General features: G+C 36.5%; 1 protein-coding gene across 2 annotated transcripts in view; it reads right to left on the bottom strand.

Annotated features, from left to right (window-relative positions):
• Window positions 1-22,941, bottom strand: part of Ppp1r1c (protein phosphatase 1 regulatory inhibitor subunit 1C) — a 108,661-nt gene extending 85,720 nt beyond the window's left edge. Inside the window, exons 1-2 of one of the 2 annotated variants that reach the window (XM_076928954.1) lie at window positions 22,480-22,941; window positions 20,689-20,749 (exon numbers count right to left, since the gene is read on the bottom strand). In XM_076928954.1, the coding sequence (XP_076785069.1) occupies window positions 20,689-20,749; window positions 22,480-22,560 (142 nt within the window). In that variant the 5' untranslated portion in view covers window positions 22,561-22,941. The remainder of the gene's footprint in view (window positions 1-20,688; window positions 20,750-22,479) is intronic. The other variant, XM_034495038.2, reaches the window with a different exon arrangement.
• Window positions 22,942-24,098: the final 1,157 nt, after the last annotated feature.

Genomic DNA, 24,098 nt, shown 5'->3' with positions numbered 1-24,098 from the left:
GTCTTAGTTGCTTGTGTTTTCAGGGACGTGCGTCCTGAGCGTCTCACATCTTGAGAATATCTGATGTCCTCCAGCTGCTCTCACAGAGATGGATTCATAAACCACGACTTTAAAGAGGATCACCAAAGGAGGCAGCAAATTTGGCTTCAGTTCCATGATTCCCATTTAATTTGTTCTGTTGATTTGATAAACCTATAAAATCTTATTTCAAAAGTGTGTTAATAAAAGCTGGGTGGCATTTATATAAATCCTGGCTGAAGAACACAGGGCTTCTGAGTTGATGGATCCAAGTTTAAATCCCAGCTTGACCCCTGGTTTGCTCTGTCGCTAGACACCATATGCCAATGAGGACCGTGACTTAATGTACTTCGGCTCTTTTTTTCGTGAAGAATCAGGACACTGCAACTAACAACTTAGATGTTTGTTCTTATACTATCAATACTTACACTAACACTACTACTTATACTATCAATATCTTACATTATAAATACATTTGCCAGTAAATATTCTGAGGCTCCTCTAAAGCATTAAGATCAAGAAGAGTCATTTTTGGCCAAATTGCATAGTACCTGTGGACCATCTGAAAACTCAGGTACCCAAATCTATCATACTTTCAATTTTTCATACTTTTCCATTTTCTAAGCCTGGAATGAAGCTCTACCTCCTGCACAGCACCGATTTTAAACAGCCTCATGGCTCTGAGCTCTTAAGCACTGGCTGTGGGCATCACTGGTAAGCAATGAATCATGTTCTGTCTTACTGTAAGTACTTAGATTGTTTCATATGTCTCCGACCTATTCTCAATTTCCTGACTTGTTTCCTTAAATAAGTCTGTATGCTTATTCTTCAGCCCCTAGAGATCTACTTTCTTTTAGCCCCTGAACTGAACTCACGAATTGTATTATCAATAATTTTGTTAATTTCTTAGTTTAGATAAACCATCACAGCCAAGGGCCATATAACATAGGTTCGTTTGCACACTATTGTCTACTTTTGTGTTTAAATATTTAAAAAGATAAAAATACTAAGGAAATTTATATAAATGGCTACAGTTGATTAGTCTAAATGTACATAGTTTCAAACACTTAAACTATACCTAGAATTATAAATACATCCTCTTCACTGACTTTAAGTTAGTAGAATGACCATTTAGGCACACAAATAGCCCAATGTTTTGCAGTACAAAACAAGTAATAATTGTTTCCTGGTTTTTGTTGACTTTTTCCAGAAATCTTTAACTGGTATCCCACATCTTTGATAGGGCAAACAAAAGGCTTATAATGTGAACATTTCTATGAAAATAATGAGTTCTGTAGCAAGTGCCTATTAAATGCATGGATGTGAATGGATGTGCTTTGCTGAAGATGGCATGGACTACACATTTTAATTTGTTTCTCTACTATTGGCAGGAGACAAACTCGTATAATTTTCTCAACAGAGATAAAAACAATCAGATGTAGGCCTCTTTTTACTTATTCCTGTCACACCAAGTATCCCAAGGAAGTAGAGGCTTTGTTTATTTTACCTCTTACTGGGGCCTAGAGCTAGGTACTCACTATTCAATTAATTAATTGAATGATGAGAGAATAAAAATGTACTAGCAACTAAATCCTGGATACTTTGAAAAGTTAGAGCAAGGCAGTGCTACACCCTCTGAGGAACTAGTGCAAAAAGGAATGAGACACAGAAATGTTCAGGGTTTTTTTTTTTTTTTAAGTTTTTGTTTTCAGTGCGTGTGTGTGTGTGTGTGTGTGTGTGTGTGTGTGTTTGTGTGTGTTCTAGCACTGGTGATCCATCCCAGATCCTCCCGTACATATTAAGCAAACACCCTTCCATTGAGCACCACCCTATCAGGTCTTTGTTTTTCCATTTAAGACAACAGCAAGGGGGAAATTAACATACGTTTAAACTTTACTTTTAATTTTCTTCCATCGTTTGTTTATCTGTGTGTGTGCAGGCACATGCCCGCATGTGGCTGCATGTATGTGAACACACATGAACATGCCAAAGCACAGATGTAGTTAAAAGCCACTTGGCAAGAGTTGGTCCTTTCCTTCTACCACATGGCTCTAGGATTGAACTCATGTTGTCAGGCTTGTTAGCAAATTCATTTACTCATCAAGTCATCTTCCAGGCAATGCCGTATAGAATTTTTTTTTAAGTAAGCTATATGAAATTTAAAGAGAACTGAGAAAAAAATTCCTCTGACTAATACTCAGCAATGTGGAAAATGTGGCTAAACAGTGGTTAGATGATTAAAGTGCAGACTTAGAGTGGGCCACAGAATTAGCTTCAAATCATACTCATATATGTTCATAGTGATGACTACGTATATTCATATATATATATATATATATATATATATATATATATATGAACTGATATTCATGTATCTGTTTCCAATGGTTTTTTCTTATCAGTTTATAGATTTGTTGTTAAACAAATTATTTTTTAAATAAATACACAAATAAATAACCGCAAGAGATGCTGTTGACCCAATTTTAATGCCTGCCTTTGGTGGAAGCCATAAAACCTGTTAGCTTCTCAGGATTTGGGAAGGACTTCAAAGACGTACCTGAAGAATGGGTACACTACCTGCTATCAGGTATTTGTGATGATTACAAAGAACCATACCCTTTGGATCATAGATGAAAGTTATGTTAAAACATTAGTTCTGAAGCTGAGAATTTCACTATGACTCACACAAGCTTAATACTATAGTGTCTTGTCTGTAAAAGTGACATAGAACTTAAACAGGTGTCTACCCATTTTTTAAGCAGTTACTGATGGGATGAGGGCAAAAGCCAAGAAGCCAGGAACCTAAATCTCTGCAGTGGTCAGAAACAAAGAGAAAGGAGATGCATTGTCTGACTAAATGATACCTGTGGCTTATTGAAGCTGTAGTGTAGGCAACTTTCAACTGTGAAAGACTACCAGTTAGTCCTCCTTTCAAATGTATATGTAATTGTCTTCATAAGAATGCCAGCACAACTGGTTTTTATGTAGAAGAGGAAAAGAAAAACAGAAACCTGTTTGCAAGATAATGATGATGTATTTGTGCCTATATCATTATTCCTCACAAACCTTCCTTAATGTTCAAATAAAAACAGAATCTACACTGGTTTCGGGTGAAAAAAAAATACTATATTTCAAAGAAAATTTACCTACCAAAGGTGGTAAGATATTTTGTATAGCTGGATTATGGCAGAATTGAAATTAAAATCCAAAGTTCCAGACTTTCAGTAGGCAGCTTACTGTTGTTGTTTTAATAATCCCTTGTTGTCTTTTCACAAACAAGTAACAAAGGTAAAACAACTTTTCTAGGAAACATGAGAAAATAAGTAATAACCTAATCATAGAACTACCTATCTAAATACTTGTTTCGAAGAGTAATACTGCGACTCTCAAAGCTGTTAACAAACCAAAAGGAGGCAGGTTAAGCCCCTCAATTGCTAACACCTTAATGCCTGCCCCGTGCTTTCCACTTTGATCTTGGCTCAAAATGCTTAGCTTCTTGGTCTGTGCAGTATGTCAAATGTTCCTACAATGGCTTATGTGTAGGGTGGAGTTTTGAGGGTGGGGTTTCAATGTCTCTGTATGTCGCTCATAATGGCACAGGGACTTCACGTTTCAACATGTCTGCATTGTGAGAAAAAGGTGCCTGAAAACCCAAGGCTGTTGATGACAAAAGTCAGACGCATCCAGAAACGATATCTGAAAGCTGCAAGGAAATGTTTTCAGTTGTTTTTGTTGCATGTGATTTTGTTCCCAGTTGTAATCACATTCACAATTAACACTTACCTGTTAGTTCTGAGAAACAATACATCGCCCACAGTCTTATGCACTGACTAGCTTTAACGCAACTGTTTGGGTTTTGCTGTTGTTTTAGGTTTTGTTGGTTTGGTTTGGTTTGGTTTGGTTTGGTTTGGTTTGGTTTGGTTTGGTTTGGTTTTAAGAGAGCATATTTTATGTAGCCCACATTGATCTTAAACTCACTATTCGCCTGCTTCAACTTCCCAAGTGCTGGAATTTCTGAGGTGTGTTGTCACACCAGGCTTCTTTTTTGGTTCTGTGTATTTAAAGAAGCCCATTCCACTGACACTCTGTGCAATTTTTATGGATCTGGTCAACTTTAAAGATACTTTGAGTACCTTTCATTGAATCATTTTGATCTAAGAAATTAAATGCAACATTTTAAAGAGGTTTTACAGGTTATAATGGAGATCAAAGTATATGTCTTTGATCTCTTATTATAAAGCCCTACTTGAGACATCATAAGATTTAGCTTAGTAAAATCATAAGCAATGACAGGTGTTAATCCAAATCTCCTTTGAGGATACTTCATCCTTCAATCCATAAAATTCCCATCAAACATAACCAAAATACAGTCACTGATCTGGTGGAGTTTATAGCTGAGGAAAAGAACATTTTATTTTGTTACAAAAAATGTCAAAAATATTAATGTTGTCTTTGTTACTATTACTCCTGGATGTACTATGGTAAGGCCATATGGTCAAACATTTCATTCATTACTTTCCTGTTCAAAACCATTGTGAAGTAGATATCCTTAACTAGATTTTATATGGAAGCCAACTGAAGCTAGAGAGAAGTTGAATAACTTACCTAATGTGACAGAACTGGACAGTAGCCATCAAACCTTCATTCTTTCCATTCTAAAGGCTAAATTTTGCAAATGTGCCACACTTCACTGCTAGATATCTAGGCTTTTTTTTTTTTTTAGATTAAAACAGAATAGGCTAAGAACAAGACAGAATGAATAGGAGAGTCTGGACATGCTTGAAAATGAAAACGGTGCAACTAACACACTGACAATAGAAAAAGTGTATGTTTGTGTGTTGTGAAAGTTGAAACCAATTGTGAATTTCATGAGATACAGAAACTAGGATGTAGGCCCCTGGAATTCCTGTGCATGAGCAGAAGTTAGCTTCTGGTGACATCAGTGACAGATTATCAAGATTAGGTAAACTGAGGTGGAAAAACCCAACCTTCTTTGATCTGGGGTCCCAGGCTACATAAAAAGTAGAAACTGTAAAGCTGGCTACGAACCAGCATTCCTGCTCTCTGCTGCCTGACTGGAGATGTGTGTGAGGATCTGCTCAGGCCCCTGTTACAATGCTTTCCCAGTCTGTACTTCCAAAACACAAGCCAAAATAAAGCCTTCCTCAAACTGGGTGTGTTGAAGTCGTGAGACAAATAGTTGTTAACAATATATGAGTATGGCAAATGTCCCTATTATAAAATGATACAGGGTTCTTCTGACTTAGAAATCCTCAGACCTCCCAGAACCCACGTTAGATACTTGGAGTACGTGCAGGCAATTCAAGCTCAGTTGATATGAGAACACGGGGACAACTGGAAGGAAAGGCACTTGTTCTACAAGCCTGGCAACCCAGAGGTCAGTCTTCAGAACCCCTGGTCAGTGGATGCAGAGAACTGACTACACAAGATGTCCTCTGACCTCCATATGTATGCTGAGGTATGTATCCCCACCCACATATCATGAGCAAACACACTAAGAGTAAAGAAACAATTAAAATGATATAAAACTCATCAAAAAAAAAAAGACGAAAAATTAATTGTTCCCATTGGGCATTGTGATGAGCAGGTATATTGAACTGAGTGAGATCAGGCAATTAGACTTCACCATTCCACAGAGCTTTTATTCAGGCATCTGTCGTACAAGGCAAGATAGCAAATACCCTATACCCTAGAAAGTCAACAACACACGAGTGACTCAGCACGTCAGCACATGGGAGTAGCCAATCTTACTTGTTTGGCTAATGATATGTGCCTGATTATATAGTTCTCTTAATGATTAAGACCTCTAATTGTTTCAGGTAATTACATGGAGCTTCTAACAGATACATTGCCAACATTATCCAAGGCATAATTATTAGGTAAACACACCTTTTTAAAATAAGTATGTTGAGCTTACTCTTAAGAGTATCTAGTAAATTGGGTTTTAATACCTTTAATACCCGTGACTCCATTATTGTGGCATTAGTTCCAGGAAGGCTATAAATATTTAATATGAAATTAGAATGAGAACTATCTTATCCTCAATGTGCAGGGTATTGTGTTCCTTCTGACTCCACCATCCCACCCATTCCTCCCCAAGCCTCATTTCTACCGTGTGTGTGTGTGTGTGTGTGTGTGTGTGTGTGTGGGTTTGTGTGTGGGTTTAGAAAATTGTTTATATTTTGTCATTGTCTTATTTTTCAGCTCTTTAGACAACAGGTTTAGAGTAGGCAATCATGTTGTATGTTTCCCAGATTACTTTGTGCCACAGTTTGAAATAATTTATCTAAGGAGGTGTTTTTTTTTTTTTTTTTAAAGATTTCAAAACTGAAGTTTTTTCAGATTTTTCGTGATGCAAAATGGAAACCTATAGTTCTAAAGACAATAAAGAAATTCCAGACTCTGGTTGCCACACAGGAAAAAAAAAATAACATTAAACCTGAAATAATTTTCTTGATAGAAAGCAGGTTGTACTCTGTATGGGAAAAGAATTACAGGAAGGAATGTCAAACTAATTTAGAATCAAGGAACTGGACCAGATGCTTGCAATGAGGTCATTTACTATGGCAAATAAGAGAAATATGCCCACGTTGATAGGCATGTTAATAATTACCTACCTATCAGAAATATATGAGACACAATCTTATCAGACTCATTCAGGAGATCGCACAACAGCTGGAATGCTATTAAAGGAAGATATCTATATTGTGTGTTTGCCAGCAATTAGTGGGGGCAGGAATTAGTTGTTTCTATTTTCCTTGCATTAAAGGGTGAACCAGAAGAACATAGTATAAGATTCATTCTAAGATAATTTCTCTCAAAGTTATTAAGATCTGTTTACAGAAGAGACTTATGAGCAAACCAATCAATTGGACTACTTGGCAAAGTTGTGCAATGGTAAATGCTTTGGATATGAAACAGACGTATTTGATTTTCAGTATTAACTTCCAAGTAGCTATCAATTTTTTGATAGGTTATGTGGGAGGGCAGGAATGGTTTCAGAAGAATTACTGGATTAAATGTTTATTTTACAATGTAAAGAAATTGAAAAAAAATCCCAGTTCATGTTTGTCCAGGAACAAATTAGTTAAGATCAAAGAAAAGTATACACTTATTTGGTCAGATAGAAGCTGTTTACTGTCTGATGGCATTAAGGAATTGGACCCTTGGGCCCATTTTTGTTAAAAAGTGTTAAAAAAATATATTCAGTTTTCAATATCCCCATTTTGCTGACACTTTGAAATCTGATGTGAATAATTTAAATACAGCAAAAGAAATAAATTTGGTTACTAATATAATGTATTCTGGTTTCCAATCATCTCTAAAACTCAAGAAATCCCCAGATCATCATGACATAAAACTGCCTGCATCTGTAACCACTAGTCTCCTCCCCTGTGATGTTTATCCCAAGGCATGTCTGCACCAAAGTCAGGAAGCCCCTACAGGTTCTCTACCACTAACACTCATCTTGATGAAATGACTTTGAGAACATTGTTCTGTGTTGTACATCCAAGACCAAGTTAACTGATGACTATGAACACAAAATGCATGAAGTTTAATGGTTAAAGCATCACCATTGTAGGAACTTTAAAAAGTGAAGGCAGTTATAACCCTTGTGCAATAACCAGATGAGGTTTAATGACCCCTGTCCTCCTTCTATGGTAAGGATCTTCCTAGGCATTTGCCCCTTTTAGGGCCTCTAAGCTTGATTCTATAGCTTTGGAATAAGAGAGGGCACAACTAATACCCAAAATACATCCAAAATCTCCTAAAAACACTTATTTTCCCCACTGACATTAAAACTGGCTAATTCTATGATCCATTCCTTCTGACCATTACAAAGGAATGGTCAGACCAGAAAGAATGACATTCTCCAAAAACTTAAGTTAAAAAAAATTAGATGTCAATTGGAGCAAATGTGTTAACCAGTCCAACAAAATATTATTCATATAGGTATAAAAGTTTCTAGCTGGTGTGATCCATACACCTTTCTAGACAAATGGGTTTGTTCTGAGCCTTAAGGTAGAAATAATAATAGAGGAGTCAAAAAGACGACTTTCAGTATATGCACAAGTCATTACCGTTCTGTATTAACTAAAATCCAAAGGCAAAATCATAACCTTTCTATTTACATGTTTTAAGCCAAGACAATTTTTAAACATATCTTAATATGTAGATATCAAACAGATGAATTGCTAGGGATGATAAACACAATTATTTTTTCTTTTTATCTGGTTGTAGAGTTCTTTTTATCACATAGTAAGATCCCCACTGTTAACTTTTTAGAAGTCTTTTTATTAATATTCACAAAAAATATAAAAATGTAAACTTCAAAATAAATTCCCAGTGAAATGGATAAGTACAGTCTTCAAACACTGTGTGAGACAGAATCTCATGTGGCAAGATACAGTGTGGAGTTTACTTGTAGTTATTCCAAGAGGATAGCAAATAAAATAGCAAGAGTGTTTTGATGTTGCATGTTTATGGATGGAAAGATGCTATGGGAAGACTCAAGACTTAAATAGATACCTGTTTACATCAGATGCACTACCTTCCCTGCTATTGGACCTTCAATAGCTCACCATATCATTCTCCCTCTCTCCATTGGAGACAGATTACTCTCTGAGTTGTTGAGATATGTAAGACAAGAAGCTTTGCAAACTGTAAAACCAGCAAGAATATTCATCACCATGAGGCCCTTTAAGTTTGTCTTTGAACTTGAGCATTTTTCTTTTTAAATTACTTTGCTCATACCTTAGAGGCACTTTTATCCTTTATGCCCCAAGTAGACTTCAAAATATATTCTTAACATGTTCCTTATTCCTTAAGTGTCTACATAAAGTGTACAGCTGGCATTTGCTTTGAATCAGTGGCTACGACTGTAGACCCAGACTGAAAGTATTTCCAGCCATTTCTAGGCTCCAGTGTCCTTTATTGGCTGAGTGAGGCAGGAACTCTGGGATAGTTACCAAGTGAAATTACCTGTGGTAGAATTTGAGATGAGCCACTTTAGCTCAACCATTCGTGCAGTTCTTCTTCACTAAAATGTGATGGGAAAGTGGGTCTCTGGCATTAGCTCTTGAAAACCCTTAATCACCAAGGGCAAGTGGGTAATGTCTGTCTGAATCAATAATGCTGAGAGAATGGATTGCCCTTGTGCTTTAGGAAGCACATCCTTCCCCAGCCTGTCCCTACTAGACCTGAATTCTCTGTACATGCTGAACTGTATTTTAAGCAGGAATTGCTACATGGAAAATGAACATAATACTTACATTCTGCCAACACCCATAACAGAGAAAAAACAAAGCAGCAATATTAATCATAATTGAATAGAATTACTTTCCTCTTTTTTGTTTTTGTTTTTTTAATCACATCTCAGCTTTAGTATAATTGTCAATCAATTTATATAATAAAGATTCTATAGACTAGGGAAGAAATGACTAGCTCATTTGAAAGACAGAACAAAAGTAGCATGCAGGAGGTGATGGAATATGTCATCTTTTCATGAGAAGCTCCTGTGTGCCTTATCATAGCTAATTAAAAGCTAGGATGGGTACATGATGGGGGATAAATTAGAGCTTTGACAGTTGAATTATGAAAGTTAAGTTGCCACAGTCAATCACCTATTATTTAATTATGTCTTCCAGAGCCTCACAAAACTGTAGCAGAGAAGAAGGAACATGTCTGAGATCTGTAACATTGCTTTGAAGTTTCTTATTAATTCCAGCAACAATGCTGGAGGCAGGGCTACCATTGTGCTTCAAGGAAATGGAATTAAAAGACTAAGGATTCACATCATGATACAAATCTACACTCAATGGTTCTATGCTGGTTCTACGTTTGGAATGTGTCTCAGCATGACACACCTCTTTGTTAATGTCACAAACAACCAGTTTGGAAATTACTGTGCCAGTGTGTGATCTTAAATACTTAAAAAACAAAGAATGTTGTTGATAAGCAAGAGCAAAACCAACAAAAACAGAAGGTGAGGTTGTACTTGTGGATGAGAGTTGGTTAAAAATTCACTGAATGAATTGAGGAAGAACAACCAAATAATTTTAAGGTTGTCTTCATAGTTGCAAGAATGTGGATATCATTGCAACAGTGGTTGTCAACCTCCCTAATGCTGTGACCTTTTAATACAGTTCCTCATGTTGCGGTTATCCACAACCACAAGATTATTTTTAATTGCTGCTTCAATAATGTTATTTTGCTGTTGTTATGAATTGTAATGTAAATATCCATGTTTTCCAATGGTCTTAGGCAACTTCTCTGAGTCTTTCAACCCCAGAGGGGTCATGACCCATGGGTTGAGAACCACTAACTTATAGACCTGCTGGTATGAGAACTGAGGTGCTTACAAAGACAGATAGTGCAATCAGCTTTGGTGACACCGTCCTGAAATAGCAGTATTTGAGAAACTGAGACAGAAGACTTGCAAGTTTGAGGCCAGCCTGGGCTGATATAAGGACCATGTGTCATTTATAAATATATATATAGATAGATAGATAGATAGATAGATAGATAGATAGATAGATAGGACAAGATATGATACAATAAGATGAGATAATTCATTCACTTTCAGAAGGCCTAAGCTTTCTATATACAGTTATAATTCTTAATGTTCACCATTTAGGAAAATGGGAATGTGAAAACAACTTAAATGAGATACATAATCCTAAAATAGTAAAATATACAATGGAGATAGCATTTAAATACACTTTTTACATTTTTTCTCTGTGTATATGTAGTAGTGTGGGGTTTTGGTGTGTGTGTGTGCGTGCACGTGTTGTACATGATGTGCTTAGGTCAAAAAGATGTCAGATGGCCTACTCTGCCAGGCATGTTCTGATTTGTTCCCTTGAGATATAGACCCTTACTGACCTTGGTTTGGGGACAGAGTCCTGTTATCTCAGTACTTGAGAATCTGACCTTGGAACTTGGCTGTCAGCCAGAAAGCTCTAAGGATCCTTCTGTCTCGAAGGCTGACAATGTTGGGGTTGCAGTAGCATGCACACTTATACCTGAGTTTGTACAGAGGTGCTGGGGATTCAGCCAAGAGTAAACACTTGGTAGCATGAGTAACTGAGTTTGCATCCCCAGCACCCACATAAAACCACAGTTCTTGGAGGGTAGGAGACAGAGGCCAGCACATCCAGAGGGCTCAGTAGCTCCTATAGTAATTTGATGAACTTCAACTTTTGAGACCATCACTCAAAAAATATGGTAGAAGATGACTGACAAAACTACCTGTATCACTAAGGGTAATTATTTTAAAACTGAGTTTTAGTATAACTGACTTAATTCTTTCTTTTTGTATAGTCAATTCATATATAATATCCCTTCCATATTTATATAAGAAGAATAAGATTCTGAAAATTATCTCTCCCAGTGATAAGAAATTGATACCAGAGAGCACAGGAAATAAAAAAGTGCAGATGTCCTGTTTTATCTCACGTAGTACTTTCTTTTATTATTATTTCTAAGTCTGTATTGTTATTATATTATAATTGGGCTATCAATATTGTGCCCTTTAATGATGCAGACTTTGGCAATTTTATTTTATAAATAGCATTGTTCAGCTCTCATTGCCCCTGTGTCAACTTATTGCAAATAATTTGAAGTCATATAGCTGCGTAAATGATACAGAGAAGACTTGTAGATAAGGATGCAGCATTTTTCAATGTGCTGAGATTTCTTGAATGTTAGGGAATGTCTGAAGGGACAAAGTATAGACTGGGATTGAACGGTGAAGTCTTTTCCATTTGAACACATGCTTTGGGACAGGCTTTTTCTTCTACCTCTGGCTTTCAGTGATCACCTCTTGAGCCCTTACAGAATACTTTTCCAAGAACTCATAACGTATTTGTAAAATATTTGTGTCTCAAAAGTAACAACAACTTAAAATGTGAGATGGAATTCAGATGGACTTATGAAAGCATCAGGTATCTCTAAAATCTGTTTTTGTTTTAACTTTCCTTGTAGGTTTGTCTACTTTAAAAAAAACTTGAATGATCTTATGTTCTCAAAGTAAACCACAACTCCAATCTCAACATAAAATAAGATAAAAATTCCTCCCCAGTAATTTCTTTTGCTAAATTGTGTGTGGAGATTCTTGGTAGGACTCTTTTAAAAGTCCTATGTAGAATCAGATGAAAAGATGGAAAATCCCAAGCCTTGGAAGCTTGTTTCTGAGTAATAACTCCTACCCCCCAAAGTCTCACTTTCAATAAAGTATCCAGCTTGATGAGATCCCAACCCCTCCTCCACCCTCAGACCCTGCTGCCATCACAGGTCCGCTAGTTCTATAGTTTGGTGGGTTTGACCATCAACTTGAAGCAACTTGAATGAGTTGCCTTAAACTTGAAATTGAACGTGAAATTTGAAGTATACTGGACAGACAGTATTACCAGGCAAACACAAAAATGAATGTCTATTTATTTAATGAACTCACACCAGCATTCTTTCAAATGACCATCTGCAATACTTAGTAAAATACAATGGGACTGAAGGAAATGACATATTTTGAAGCTTCCTTACCTGAGGTTTTAGGAAGATGAATGGGTTTTTTTTTTTTTTTGAGTTAATCTCCATTAGAGAGCATATGCAACTCCAGCCTCTACTCTTAACTTTATCCATTTACATCATCAAACAGTTACTATCAGTCAATCACCTCTTCTGGGCAGCATGGCTTATTTACAATTTAAAATCTAATTCTAAGAAAGTCCTATGGTAGACATTCCTGCACTGAAGTGAAATATATTGCATATTTATAGAAATCTTTGGCCATGTACTACCAGCTTCATTGTCAAAATACATAATATCAAATTGTGAACTTTTCTTATTTAAGTTTCTCCATGAGCATACTGAGGAGCACACCCTTATTTCATCCCTTAGAGAGTAATGCGTTCTCTAAAATGTCAGAAAGGGTTACAATACATTTGAGGACTTTAAAAGTGGATGTAAATGTCCTAGCTTCTCAGCATTTAACATCTATCTACTCAATGAGTGATTTAGAATGAATAGCAAAAGATTAGTTTCAACCTCAGTTTTAAACACTTAAAATTAGAAAACCAAGCGGAGTCAATCATATGCTTAACAGAACAGTGGATATAATAAGAAATGCTTCTATTCCTTGGCCAGGATGGATTTCATCATGGTTTTAGTAGTTTAGGCTTATATTGTTCTAATTATCTCCTTTCCCATCCAAAACCACTCATCTCTGTTATCTAGATTACATGTCCTTATAGGATTTGAGACTAGGGACCAACTGATGAATATTCACTGAATTAAAGTCTATAGTAAAATCAAGTAAAGTATTCTAGAATAAGGTGTTAGAATAACAATGTCAAGCTCTGGGTCCATCAGATAGGGAGAGCTTTTGAAATTTCAGTAAGTCTTGTCCTGCAGTTTAAATATGAGCATTGGGAATGACAGAGACTGATTCCTACAAATGAGTCAGTCTAGAAAAATTCTTCAAACGTTGGCTTAGAAGAATCACTTCAAGGAATCAAAGAAACCCCTGCAAGAATATAGGCTGGGGATGATGTATGAAAGGAAGTCAGAATGAATGGACTGGAATTAAAAATGATCCAGCAGAGCATTTCAGAAACGTTCCTAAAGAACTTCTTAAATAATGAATACTTGAGGTTCATTTGCCATACTATTAAAATAAAATTTCATTGCTGGTCAAACATGTCTGTCAGAAATATGTTATCGAGTCTAATCATTTTAATAATGGTATAGACAACAGTAGGAGGCTTATTTTAAAAATCAGTTCTTAAGAACTCAAGCTCTATGCTGTGAAAATTGTATTCGCCAACAAGGACATACAAGGTTGAATCAATTCTGCATTATAGAGTATATAACAATTCTACAGATGTGCACACTTCTGATAGGTTTTGAGGCATTAGACTTTTTCCCCACAAGTGATCATATCTCTTGGGGACTATTTATGACTGCCTAACAGGATTCAAAAACAGTGGAATTATTTCTTAATAATGTATATGCTTTTCCCACAGCCTGTGAAGGAGCATTGGAAATCTTCAGGATTCACTTGGTAGTAGTTATTCTGCAGAGCAGTTTTTCATACTTCAACATTCTGTTATAAAAGAAAGAAACTAAGCTCAAAGAGATGAAGCATACAGCCAATGTCTCACTAGCTACTGGCAAAGCTGGAATTCAAACCAGGTCCACTTGAAAGCCAGGCACTTCTATGACATATAGTGCCCTGTCTAGGTGTTTTCATCTGCTTTAAGCTGCAAGAAGAAACAGACACTAAAATAGAGATACTAGTCTAGCCAATGGTCATTCTATCATATTTCACCAATTATATTTTAAACTCCATGTAAGAGGTGAGTATGTGTGCGATTATTCAAAAATCAATAAAAACTATCATCTTGACAAAATAAAATTTTTATTATTTACCCTTTCATTTCAGTTTAATTTGAATATTATATTACTTTATTTGAATGCTTACAATATAACACACATTGTTATTACTAAGAGTTAAAATTTGCCTTTGACTCAACCATTCCATTTGACTGTACAAATTGGTTATACAGGCTGAATAATTATGAAAATGTTAAGTCAATCAATTGCATAGTGGATGATCCTTAGAAGCAGCTTACATCATTTGTCTTTAAATCTTTCCACATGGCTTGACATCCAAGAGTGAATGAAAATAAATGCTGAAGAAAAAAAACCCACAGACTTCTCTGACATTCCTTAGAAATTAGTATTAGATAACTGTTGAGTGGACTTCAAACGTTGGATTTGGGCTTTTCACTGTAGTTAATAGTAATAAGGCAGAATAATTTCTGAGCAATCCATGGAGACTGGATCAGAATAAAAATCATATTGCTAAAGAAGATAAGGAAATCTAGAAAGAAAGCTTGCCTGTATACTATGGATCAACATAACTTTTATTTGGACACAGTTGATTTCAGGTCTTTGGAGATCACTGTCATCTCCAAGAGTCATGTGATATCTTACTCAGATAGTAAAGTTCCTGGAAAAATCCTCAGTGTCTCCAGAGCTTCCATTCATGGTGTGGTCTTTTGACTACATCATCATTCATTTTGAAAATCAATAATATTGCTGTTAAGGTGTTTATTCGTGTGACTCTCTTAACGAAGCAAATGCATCTCCACTTTTACTTGATGATACTACAAAGCTTCCCATTAGTTCTGAACAAAAAGACTTCTGAGAAATCACCCAAAATGTCTGGAGCTCCTTTATTTTTGAATGACAGCATATGTTCTAGCTAGGATTCTAAATATGGGGCTTTGCAGAAATCCCATTAGGTGACTGAGTTTCAACATTATACAATGTGTCTTGTTTACAGGTCACCCTCCATGGTATACAGAATGCCACTGGATTTCTTTCCATTTTGCAGAGTCACATATTCCCAAATTTTGGGGATCCTAGTTCTTTCAGGTTGCTGGACTTACTATCAAGATTGTAAGGAGTTTCGAGTTAAGTGATTTTAGAACCCCAAGGTATATGATAATATTCTTTTATTTTAATTTGTATTTCTAAGATAATTTAGGGGTAAAATAGTCAAGAGAAAGCCAATTTTCCCCAAATTGGCTTGGAAGTAAATTCAATAAATACCCTCCCAAATCATTTTACACTGTATTTCCAGTCACAATTTTAGATGTATAATAAGCTTTTAAAGTCTGGGGTACTTACCTAAATCTTCACTTAGCTTCAGACCTCTTATAGTTCAATCATATTTAATAGGCCTCAAGCCCATTAAATATAATTGTAACCATACAGCCTCTGCTTAACAGTAAGTGGAAAAGAAAGGATGCCGCAAACTTTAATATTCACAAAGCCTGGTCTAGGCTGGCTTTTTACAGGAAGGTTGTGTCCAGCTCTGGGCTCGAAATGCAGACAGATTGGGGAGTATTTTGGAAAGAGTTCTCTAAAACGCTTAGTGGTTCTGGTAATGGATAGTTGATGAAAGTAACAATAGGGAATTGTTTTACAATAGGAGAAAAACAACTTTTATTGAAGAGAATAAGTGAAGATTCATTGTCCGAGAACTTTTTCAATTTGGCATAAGAAACTACTTTTTAACCTCTCTAAAGTTAAATAGATTTGAAACTGAAATCCAGATGTGTGTGTGTATATATATATATATATATATCCTGCATATTGTAGAGCCATTCTCAGGAAGCTGAGGTGATTTATGTCCTTCTGTAACAATGTGAGATTAGAATAGCAGTATTTTCTAAATGTTTTCTTTTTCTAACTCTGGAGTTCTAATTCTGTGTATTATTCAGTTTTTTGTTACCATGAGGAGACACTCATTTTCCCCCATGGCTTTAAAGTGATTGCCTAGGCTTCTCGTGGGCTGGTGGTAGGGTAAGACAGCATAGTAGACTTATCTCCTGACAGCTGGACACTACCCAAAGAACCTTGCTTCTGTCCAGGAAGTTTCTATTTCCAAAAGTTTCCATCGTACCTCAGCAGTGCCAAAGGCTAATGGTCAAGATTTGAGGATGTTGAGCCTTTGAGTGACACTTAACATTGAAACCATAACATACCCATTGCCAAATATGCAGTCTTATGTCTGCTTAAAGATAATGTTCAAGAAAATCCATATATGAGATACAGTAAATTACAAAAGGCATTTCTGTCATTTATTGCTGCATTAAAATGATTTATGTGTGAATCCAGGTACTGCTATAAGGACCAGACCCGTTGACTACAGACTACAGAAGAGCAAAAGCCAACTGTGTTTACTGTAAGAATAGATAACAATGCTCTAAGATAGAATTTCATAGAAACTGATAAGCTCTGTTGGAAAAGGAACAGAAAATACAGAAGAAGAAGCAGTTTGTTTTTTTTTTTTTTCAAAATTTGCTTAAGTTACTGACCTGAGAAGACAGGGAAAAGGTGACATTTGTCTTTGATGACAGCTGAGTCCCAGATCTTATGTTCCTGGTATTTTGTTACTGTCATCTGACTGTTCAGAGTTATTTTGGAAAGTAAGTACTTAGATTCTTTCCTGCCTACAGCAGAGGCACAGTATCTGCTATTGGCCTTTAGTGTTTCTGCAATTTTGAGTTAAGATGATTTGCTGACCTGTGTAAAAAGATAATATAGACTTATAATGTGTATACCTGTTTCATAGGGCATCTACTGGGGGGAATTCGAGCTTTTTTGTGAGGAAAGAACTGAGGGCATAATTTATTGCCATGGGATCAGACGAATCAGGCATCTATCTTCTCTGTGGTTACATCAGAGTCAAACTAGTGAAAAATGAAACAACTGTACTGACATGTTAACAGATCATCCCGTTCTACTGTTCCATTCTGAAGTACAGCAGTATGAGAAATGCATATATATATATACTTAAATCTAAAATTAAGCCATTCTTTTAAATACTCTTTCATAACTTACAATTTGTGCTAATGTCTAATGTGGTAAATAATAGTAGCCACAGAAAACTACACTTCTTAGTTAGTCATGGTTGCAATTCATTAATATAACATTGGAAAACATTTTTTTCTAGTCTTAAGACAACTTTTCACACTCTACACAAAATAACCAGTGTTGGGCAGGTATATCTTATATAATTCAGGACAGATAGAACTTGGGGCAAAAGTATCTCAGCATCCTATGTTCTAGGATTATAGACTTGTGCTACCATATCCACATAAAACTATCCACTAATTAACTATCTATAATGAAAAAGTTAGCCTTCTTTGCTTCATTTATTGACCAGAAAAAAACATTTGCAGGGATTTGGATCTTAAACAGTATTAATGACATATAATTTAAAGAATCTCTAATTATTTTTAGGGCTGCTTCAGTGAATTAAAGAGGATTGTTTAGATTTTTCTCCCCAGTACTTAAAACTTCACCATTCCCTATCTGTTTAAGTCCAATGCTTTTTGAGGGCAGAAGAGGCTGCTGCTTTGCAAAGGTAGGGGCTCTTAAGGAGTGCTCTTCACGTGGCCACATGGTTGTAACTAAGAATCGCTGCAGAAGACAGAACTTCTCAGGGCAGATGTGAGCACGAAGCTGCTTTGGAGCTTGTTCTACTGGATCTTAAGTGCAGCATGCAAAGGCTGATTTCTAAACGATATCAATTAACAATAAACCTCAATGTTTGTTTTGCAGTTTGAAGGTATATTTATGTTAAATCATTGGTTCATGAAAATAGCCCGTGAAGTAGAAACGAATGGGCACTATTGTATCTGCCTGATACATGATAAAGCTTGGAGATGTCCCTTACCCAGGACTATATGACTAATAACCAGTAGCCAAATTTATATTCGGTTTATAGTCTTTTCATTATTTTCATTATTCGTTTGGCTGAGGAAAACTGACTTCAAGCTTTTTCCTTGGTAAATTCAGATGCTGGGTTATATCATTTTTACTAGGAAAAGTCTTAGATCTAGGGCTTTGCTTCAGAATCTGTCTCTCATTCTAAGTATGGTTCACACGCACACTGATGCCAGTTCTATACACAGTGACCATTCACTTAAATGAAGATCCAGGTAGATAATAGCTCCAAGATGACAGCGCTTTGTGTAAGATGCTGGTCACAGCTAACTTCTCTCCAGTGGCACCACCACAGAGAGGGACAAGAATAATAGGAGAAACGGGGACTTGGTGGTTGGAAAGTCTCCTAAAAGCAAGCTTTCTAGGTCAACACTAAATAGTTCCCCAGGATATCAAATATAGTTCCTCATTTGTTGGAGTAAGTAGCTCAGAGAACTTTCCCTAAATGCTGGGTTTGCCTGCTTGTAAGAACTGAGAATCTAGTTTGTGCAATAGATAACCTATGTTCAAGGTTATTATTGTAAGGCTACAGGAAAAACATAGACTCTGGGGTCAGAACTGCTTGAGGTTTTTCTTTGGAATAATGTCACAAAAGCCAGTTCACCTCTCTCATACTTTTCTTTTGTGCAAAAATGGCCCCTATTTAGCATTTAAGACATATCAATTACTATGTGGAGTTTCAAAAAAGAGCTACAAAGACTAGTGGCATGGTCTTACTATGTTTAGATCATAGTAATACTTGAATAACATGGATAGTTAATCTCTAGTGGTTTGAAAGATACCTATGAGTCAAGCCAGACAGTATTCTATCAGAAGGCAAATACTGGGGTATTATGGAAATTTTTGCTGTTATGAGGAAGGTATGGATTAAAAATTTCTATGAACTCACTTACATATTAAAAACATTTAGTCACTGTATGTACAAACGTACATTTATTTGTAATCTATAAGCACGTACATATCATTTGTACCTCTGACTCAGCTCCATATAAGTTAGCACTTATGAAGGCAGTATGCTTAAAGATGATAAAATACTGTGCAGTTTAAAGGTTAAGGATCAAATTAAAATGCTTTGTTCTCGGCAGAGATAGCTTATTTGTCTCCAGTGAGCTTCTAATTTTTCTGTATATAGGCACAATAATAAATATTCTAAGAGAATTTTTCTTTACTTTTGTGTGTTTCTCTAATTAAGAAGATCGCAGAGTTAAGAAGAGGCCAAAACTATTTTGTCCTTAAATTCCTAGAGGAGCTCATTCACAACTTATAAATAGACATATTATCTTTCCATTATTCAAACTCGTTTCCATCCTCTTTTGTTTACAGACATACATGTGTGTGCATGTAGACACACACACACACACACACACACACACACATACCACCACCACCACCATCAACAACAACAACAACAACAACAAAAACCTTGAGATTTGTTGGGTAACAAAATTAATGTCCTCTTTTGGTCTGCTTGTATTTTTAGGGCTGCCATTAAATGTAAGATGAAAATCACTCCACTCAGTAAGTAAACAATGTTTGTCTATTACAGACCATAATTCTTTATCGAGACTAATAATGCAGTTTTACTTTTTACAGGAAATGGAAACCAAAACCTCGACAAATGGATGCAACTGTTCGGAATGGCTCTCAAATGGGCAGCACTGAAAATTGATCTGCTTCCTTTTCAATTGCATTATTCAGAGATGACATCAGCAGCAAGGCTGCAGCTAATGCCGGCATGTTGCCCTTCCCATACCATAAATAAAATCACATTCTGCAAAAATATAATCATCTCTAGAGCTGCAACTTGAACCTCAAAACCTAATTAAGCAACTTTTAGTAACTTTATCAATGAGGCCTGAAGCAGATTTCATATAAGCACACAGAAACCGACGCTGACAAAGCATGGCACACTGTGGGATTAGCAGTGCGTCATTCTAGAACAATGGTTTTCAATCTGTAGGTCTCAACCACTTTGTTCAGAAAACAAGATCACAGGGGTTGTCTAAGACCATCATAAAAGACAGATATTTACATCGTGATTCATAACAGAAGCAAAATTACAGTTATGAAGTAGCAATGAAAATAATTTTATGGTTGGGGGTTCACCACAACAGGAGGAGCTGTTCTAAAATGTGGCAACATTAGAAAGGTTGAGAACCACTGGTCTAGAAGAAAAGGTAGACTGTTGGTGGAGCCGATTCTTATACTATATAGCCATGATTTTGTTTATTATCCCTTTTAGCTAACTGAAACCCTAAGCTGGAACTTATCATCAACGCCATGCTCTTTGGACCTCTTTAGACAGCCCCGCTCCATCTCACCAATAAGAAAGACATCATGCCTCTTTACCTGGGGGATTATGCTCATTGAGAATCACAAGGGATGCTGGTGTAGGTCTTCTTTTCCTGATCTGTGAACAGCAAAGGCCCAGCTAATGTCAGTGTGAGAATCAGATGCTTCCCCTAATTGGCTCTACAGATCGCAAAGCTGCTGACCCTCTTCTTTCCCTAATACACATAAGCAAAGTTCTAGAAGGAACACAGTATATGCTCACTATATATCTTAGAGCACAGGAAGCTATAAGAACTGCCAGACATTACTAATGTAATGTCTTCTTTGACCACAAAGCTACATTTGACCACAAAGCTACATTTCCAAGGGAAAAATAATAGCTGTATATAATCAAAAATGCAACTGAAATTAATATACTGTAAAATACAAAGATGGTTAACTTTCTTAAGTGACTGTGGTAACACCTCGTGACATTGGCAATGATATCAAGGTCCCTTGCTCTCACTAATTGAGGCAAATTTGGAAGCCTTAAATTTCTACTGTGGGTTATAGTTTGATTGGCAATGTCACTTTGGATTTCAATTAGTATGGTTAACTTTTAACTTTCTAACTTAATATTTATACCAAATTGGCAGGTCAACCAAAATACAGATCTTATAAGAATGCGTATTTTAATTCCTTCAGGCAGTGAATTAAAAATAATAAAAGGGAAAGAAGATGAGAGAGAAAGGATATATTAATGTCAATGGAATGAGGTAGTTGGGATAAATATGATTAAGATACATGTATCATGTGTGTGCGTGTGTGTGTGTGTGTATGTGTGTGAAATTGTAAATAAATACATAAAAATTCCTCAAAAGTGTAGAAGAAAAATATATACATTTAGTTTAAACTAAAATATTATGATTAGAATCTTCTTGCTTCAGATAGCCTTTATTCATTCAATGTATTTGTTCAGCTAAACTCTCAGTGTATTTGCCAATGCAATAAAGAATAAAGCATATGGATGATGTTCAAGATGGAAACAATGTTCAGTTCAGTAAACAAACACTGTCAAGGTTATATCTATCTGGCCTGAATCTGGGCGGACCTTATGTGAAAGCATCATAGAAAGTAAGACTCACGGAGTCAATACTTATTTTAAAACCTTGTATAAACTATTTGGAAGAGGATTCAGGAATCTTCTGGGTTTTGAGCAATTAGATTGGATTAGATTGGAGTTCTTATTACTTTCTTTGCTTATTCCCGAAGTACACCGCATTTGATTTTGTGCCACAGGACCCTTTTAAATGGGTCCACTGCACCAGAATCTAAGTAAATATGAACAGTTAGAAACCAATATCAGACATAAACAAAGGAATCTAGGAAAAAGTAAAATAGTACTTTTTATATCAAGTGCCTATATATAATGGGCAAAGGACATGAGCAGTATGGTTTAAGGTACACAATAAAACCACATTAAAAATAGACACCTAAAAAACTAAATTAGTCTGGGATTTTAGTACTTTAATTTTTACAATGCTTTTTGTTTTATAAATAACAAAATAAAAGATTGTTAATTTTTGATGAAGTTTACAAAGCTTCTCTAAATGTTGAAAGTGTTGTTAGAAAGCAAAAGCCAGCACCAGACCAGAAGGTCTAATTTTCTATAAAATTAAGGGCTGCTAAACATTTTAGCCAATTGTTCCCCAGTGCACCCGCAAACACGAGTGGAAAAGCAAACTCCTTTCTTATCGTAAAAGTCACAAATTTAGGCAAATGTAGAAAGCAGAGAACCTTTCATCTAGCAAGAATGCACGGCTTTACTGCCCAGTACCCAGGACTCACTCCCCACCCGCTCCTCCTTACCTGCTCGGCCGCCTCTGGAGCAATCTGACTCTGGAATAAAGGCACAGCAAATTGTATCTTTTTGGGGCTGTTGGGCTCCATGCTAACGATGAGACTAAGACAAGACAGAGCGGTGAAGCACTCAAAAAGACAGAGCTCAAGTGCTACCCGGAGTGTCTCCTGAGGCACCCTTCACCAAGCCACACAGTGCTTTGTAATAAATCTCTGTAATTCCAGCGTGAGCAAGTGAAGATGTCGAGGTCTGAGCAACACCCTTCTTCAAAATCCAGCGATGCCTGACTTGCTTGATCCACCACCAATCCTTTGGATCCTCTCAACACAACACGGAAAGGAAGAATAAGCTAATTGTGTCCCTGCTCACTAATACACATGCCAAGCTTTCACTCAGGAGCTAATTGAAATTGCAATGCTAGCCTTGAAGGACCTGCTGCCCTGGGATTTAAAAGAAAGGCTCTATCCACTGTACATTACTAACCGGCTGCTCAAAAGTGCAGTGTAAGCTCCCTCTGAGCATTACAGGGATGGGTCATTCATTATTGATGAACATAAAGCAGGAAGTTTTTAGAGTGGGGGGCAGGGGCTGGGTATAGAATCATGTCATTTCTTTATAGCAACTTACAAGTCAGATACCTTTGTTGTTACACGCTCAACCACCACATCAATGAATGGCTAGTGACAATAAGCCACAACTAGTAACATCAGCTATATTTGTGCTTGAGATCTGGAGAGGTTAGTTCTGCCCCAGGGCTGAGGAGATCTCCGTTGAAGTTCCACTGTTAATAAGCTCTGTGGCCTCCAGCAAACCACAGCATATGTCTGGGCCCCACACTTTGAACGGAGAAATGGGGGAGTAAGATTAGATGACCTTTAAGCTCCCATTCTGTTCTAACGTTCTAATTGTAGTTCATGGCTTTCATTTGAGTGGAAAGTATTGAGCAGCTAAATTTAGCAAAGAGCTTGGAAGTCACTGCTGTTTCAATGGCCTTTATTTTAGTTCCTGATCGAGCCAGTTACATCCCCTGACTTGGAAGAATCCAGAAATGAGTGGAAAACATGAGGGGAAAGCCAATGATGCCTGACACTGTGGCTTGGTGTCAATTATGGGGTTTATGCAAAAAGATGAAGATTTGAGGAAAAGCCTAAGAAGGCTCATCCTCGGAGAATCAGTCACGTGGATGTGGTCACAGCAGCACGAGGCACTGGCTTGATCATCTCAGACAGGAGATGGCCACATCAACACAGCTTCCCTTCCTATGCTTCAGTGCTTATTGAAGAAAGCCTTGAAAATGAGCCAGCCTCCATGGAAGAATGAACTTGCCTCCTTCACTTTTGCATTTGAAAGATGTTATTTGATGACTACTAGATTTTAGAGTACAGTTTTCAGATTCATTAAATGCATTTTAACACTGTCTGCAATTGGAGATATATTCAAATGAAGTCCCTTTGATTTCAAAAGTCCCTTTCTGTAACAGATACACATTTCAGTGATTCAGTCAAACAATGTTCTGTTGGATGTATATAGAAAGTAATACACATTATTCAAGTTATTTCCTATATACACTAGAGGAAGAAGCAAATGGGGATACTGATGGGAAAGTAATTTTAGGTAAGAATAATGC

The sequence above is a fragment of the Arvicanthis niloticus genome, chromosome 2 (assembly GCF_011762505.2).
Source record: "Arvicanthis niloticus isolate mArvNil1 chromosome 2, mArvNil1.pat.X, whole genome shotgun sequence".
In the NCBI taxonomy this organism is placed as follows: domain Eukaryota; kingdom Metazoa; phylum Chordata; class Mammalia; order Rodentia; family Muridae; genus Arvicanthis; species Arvicanthis niloticus.
The sequence above is the reverse complement of the archived record's forward strand: the minus strand, read 5'-3'. Positions and strand labels throughout refer to the sequence as shown.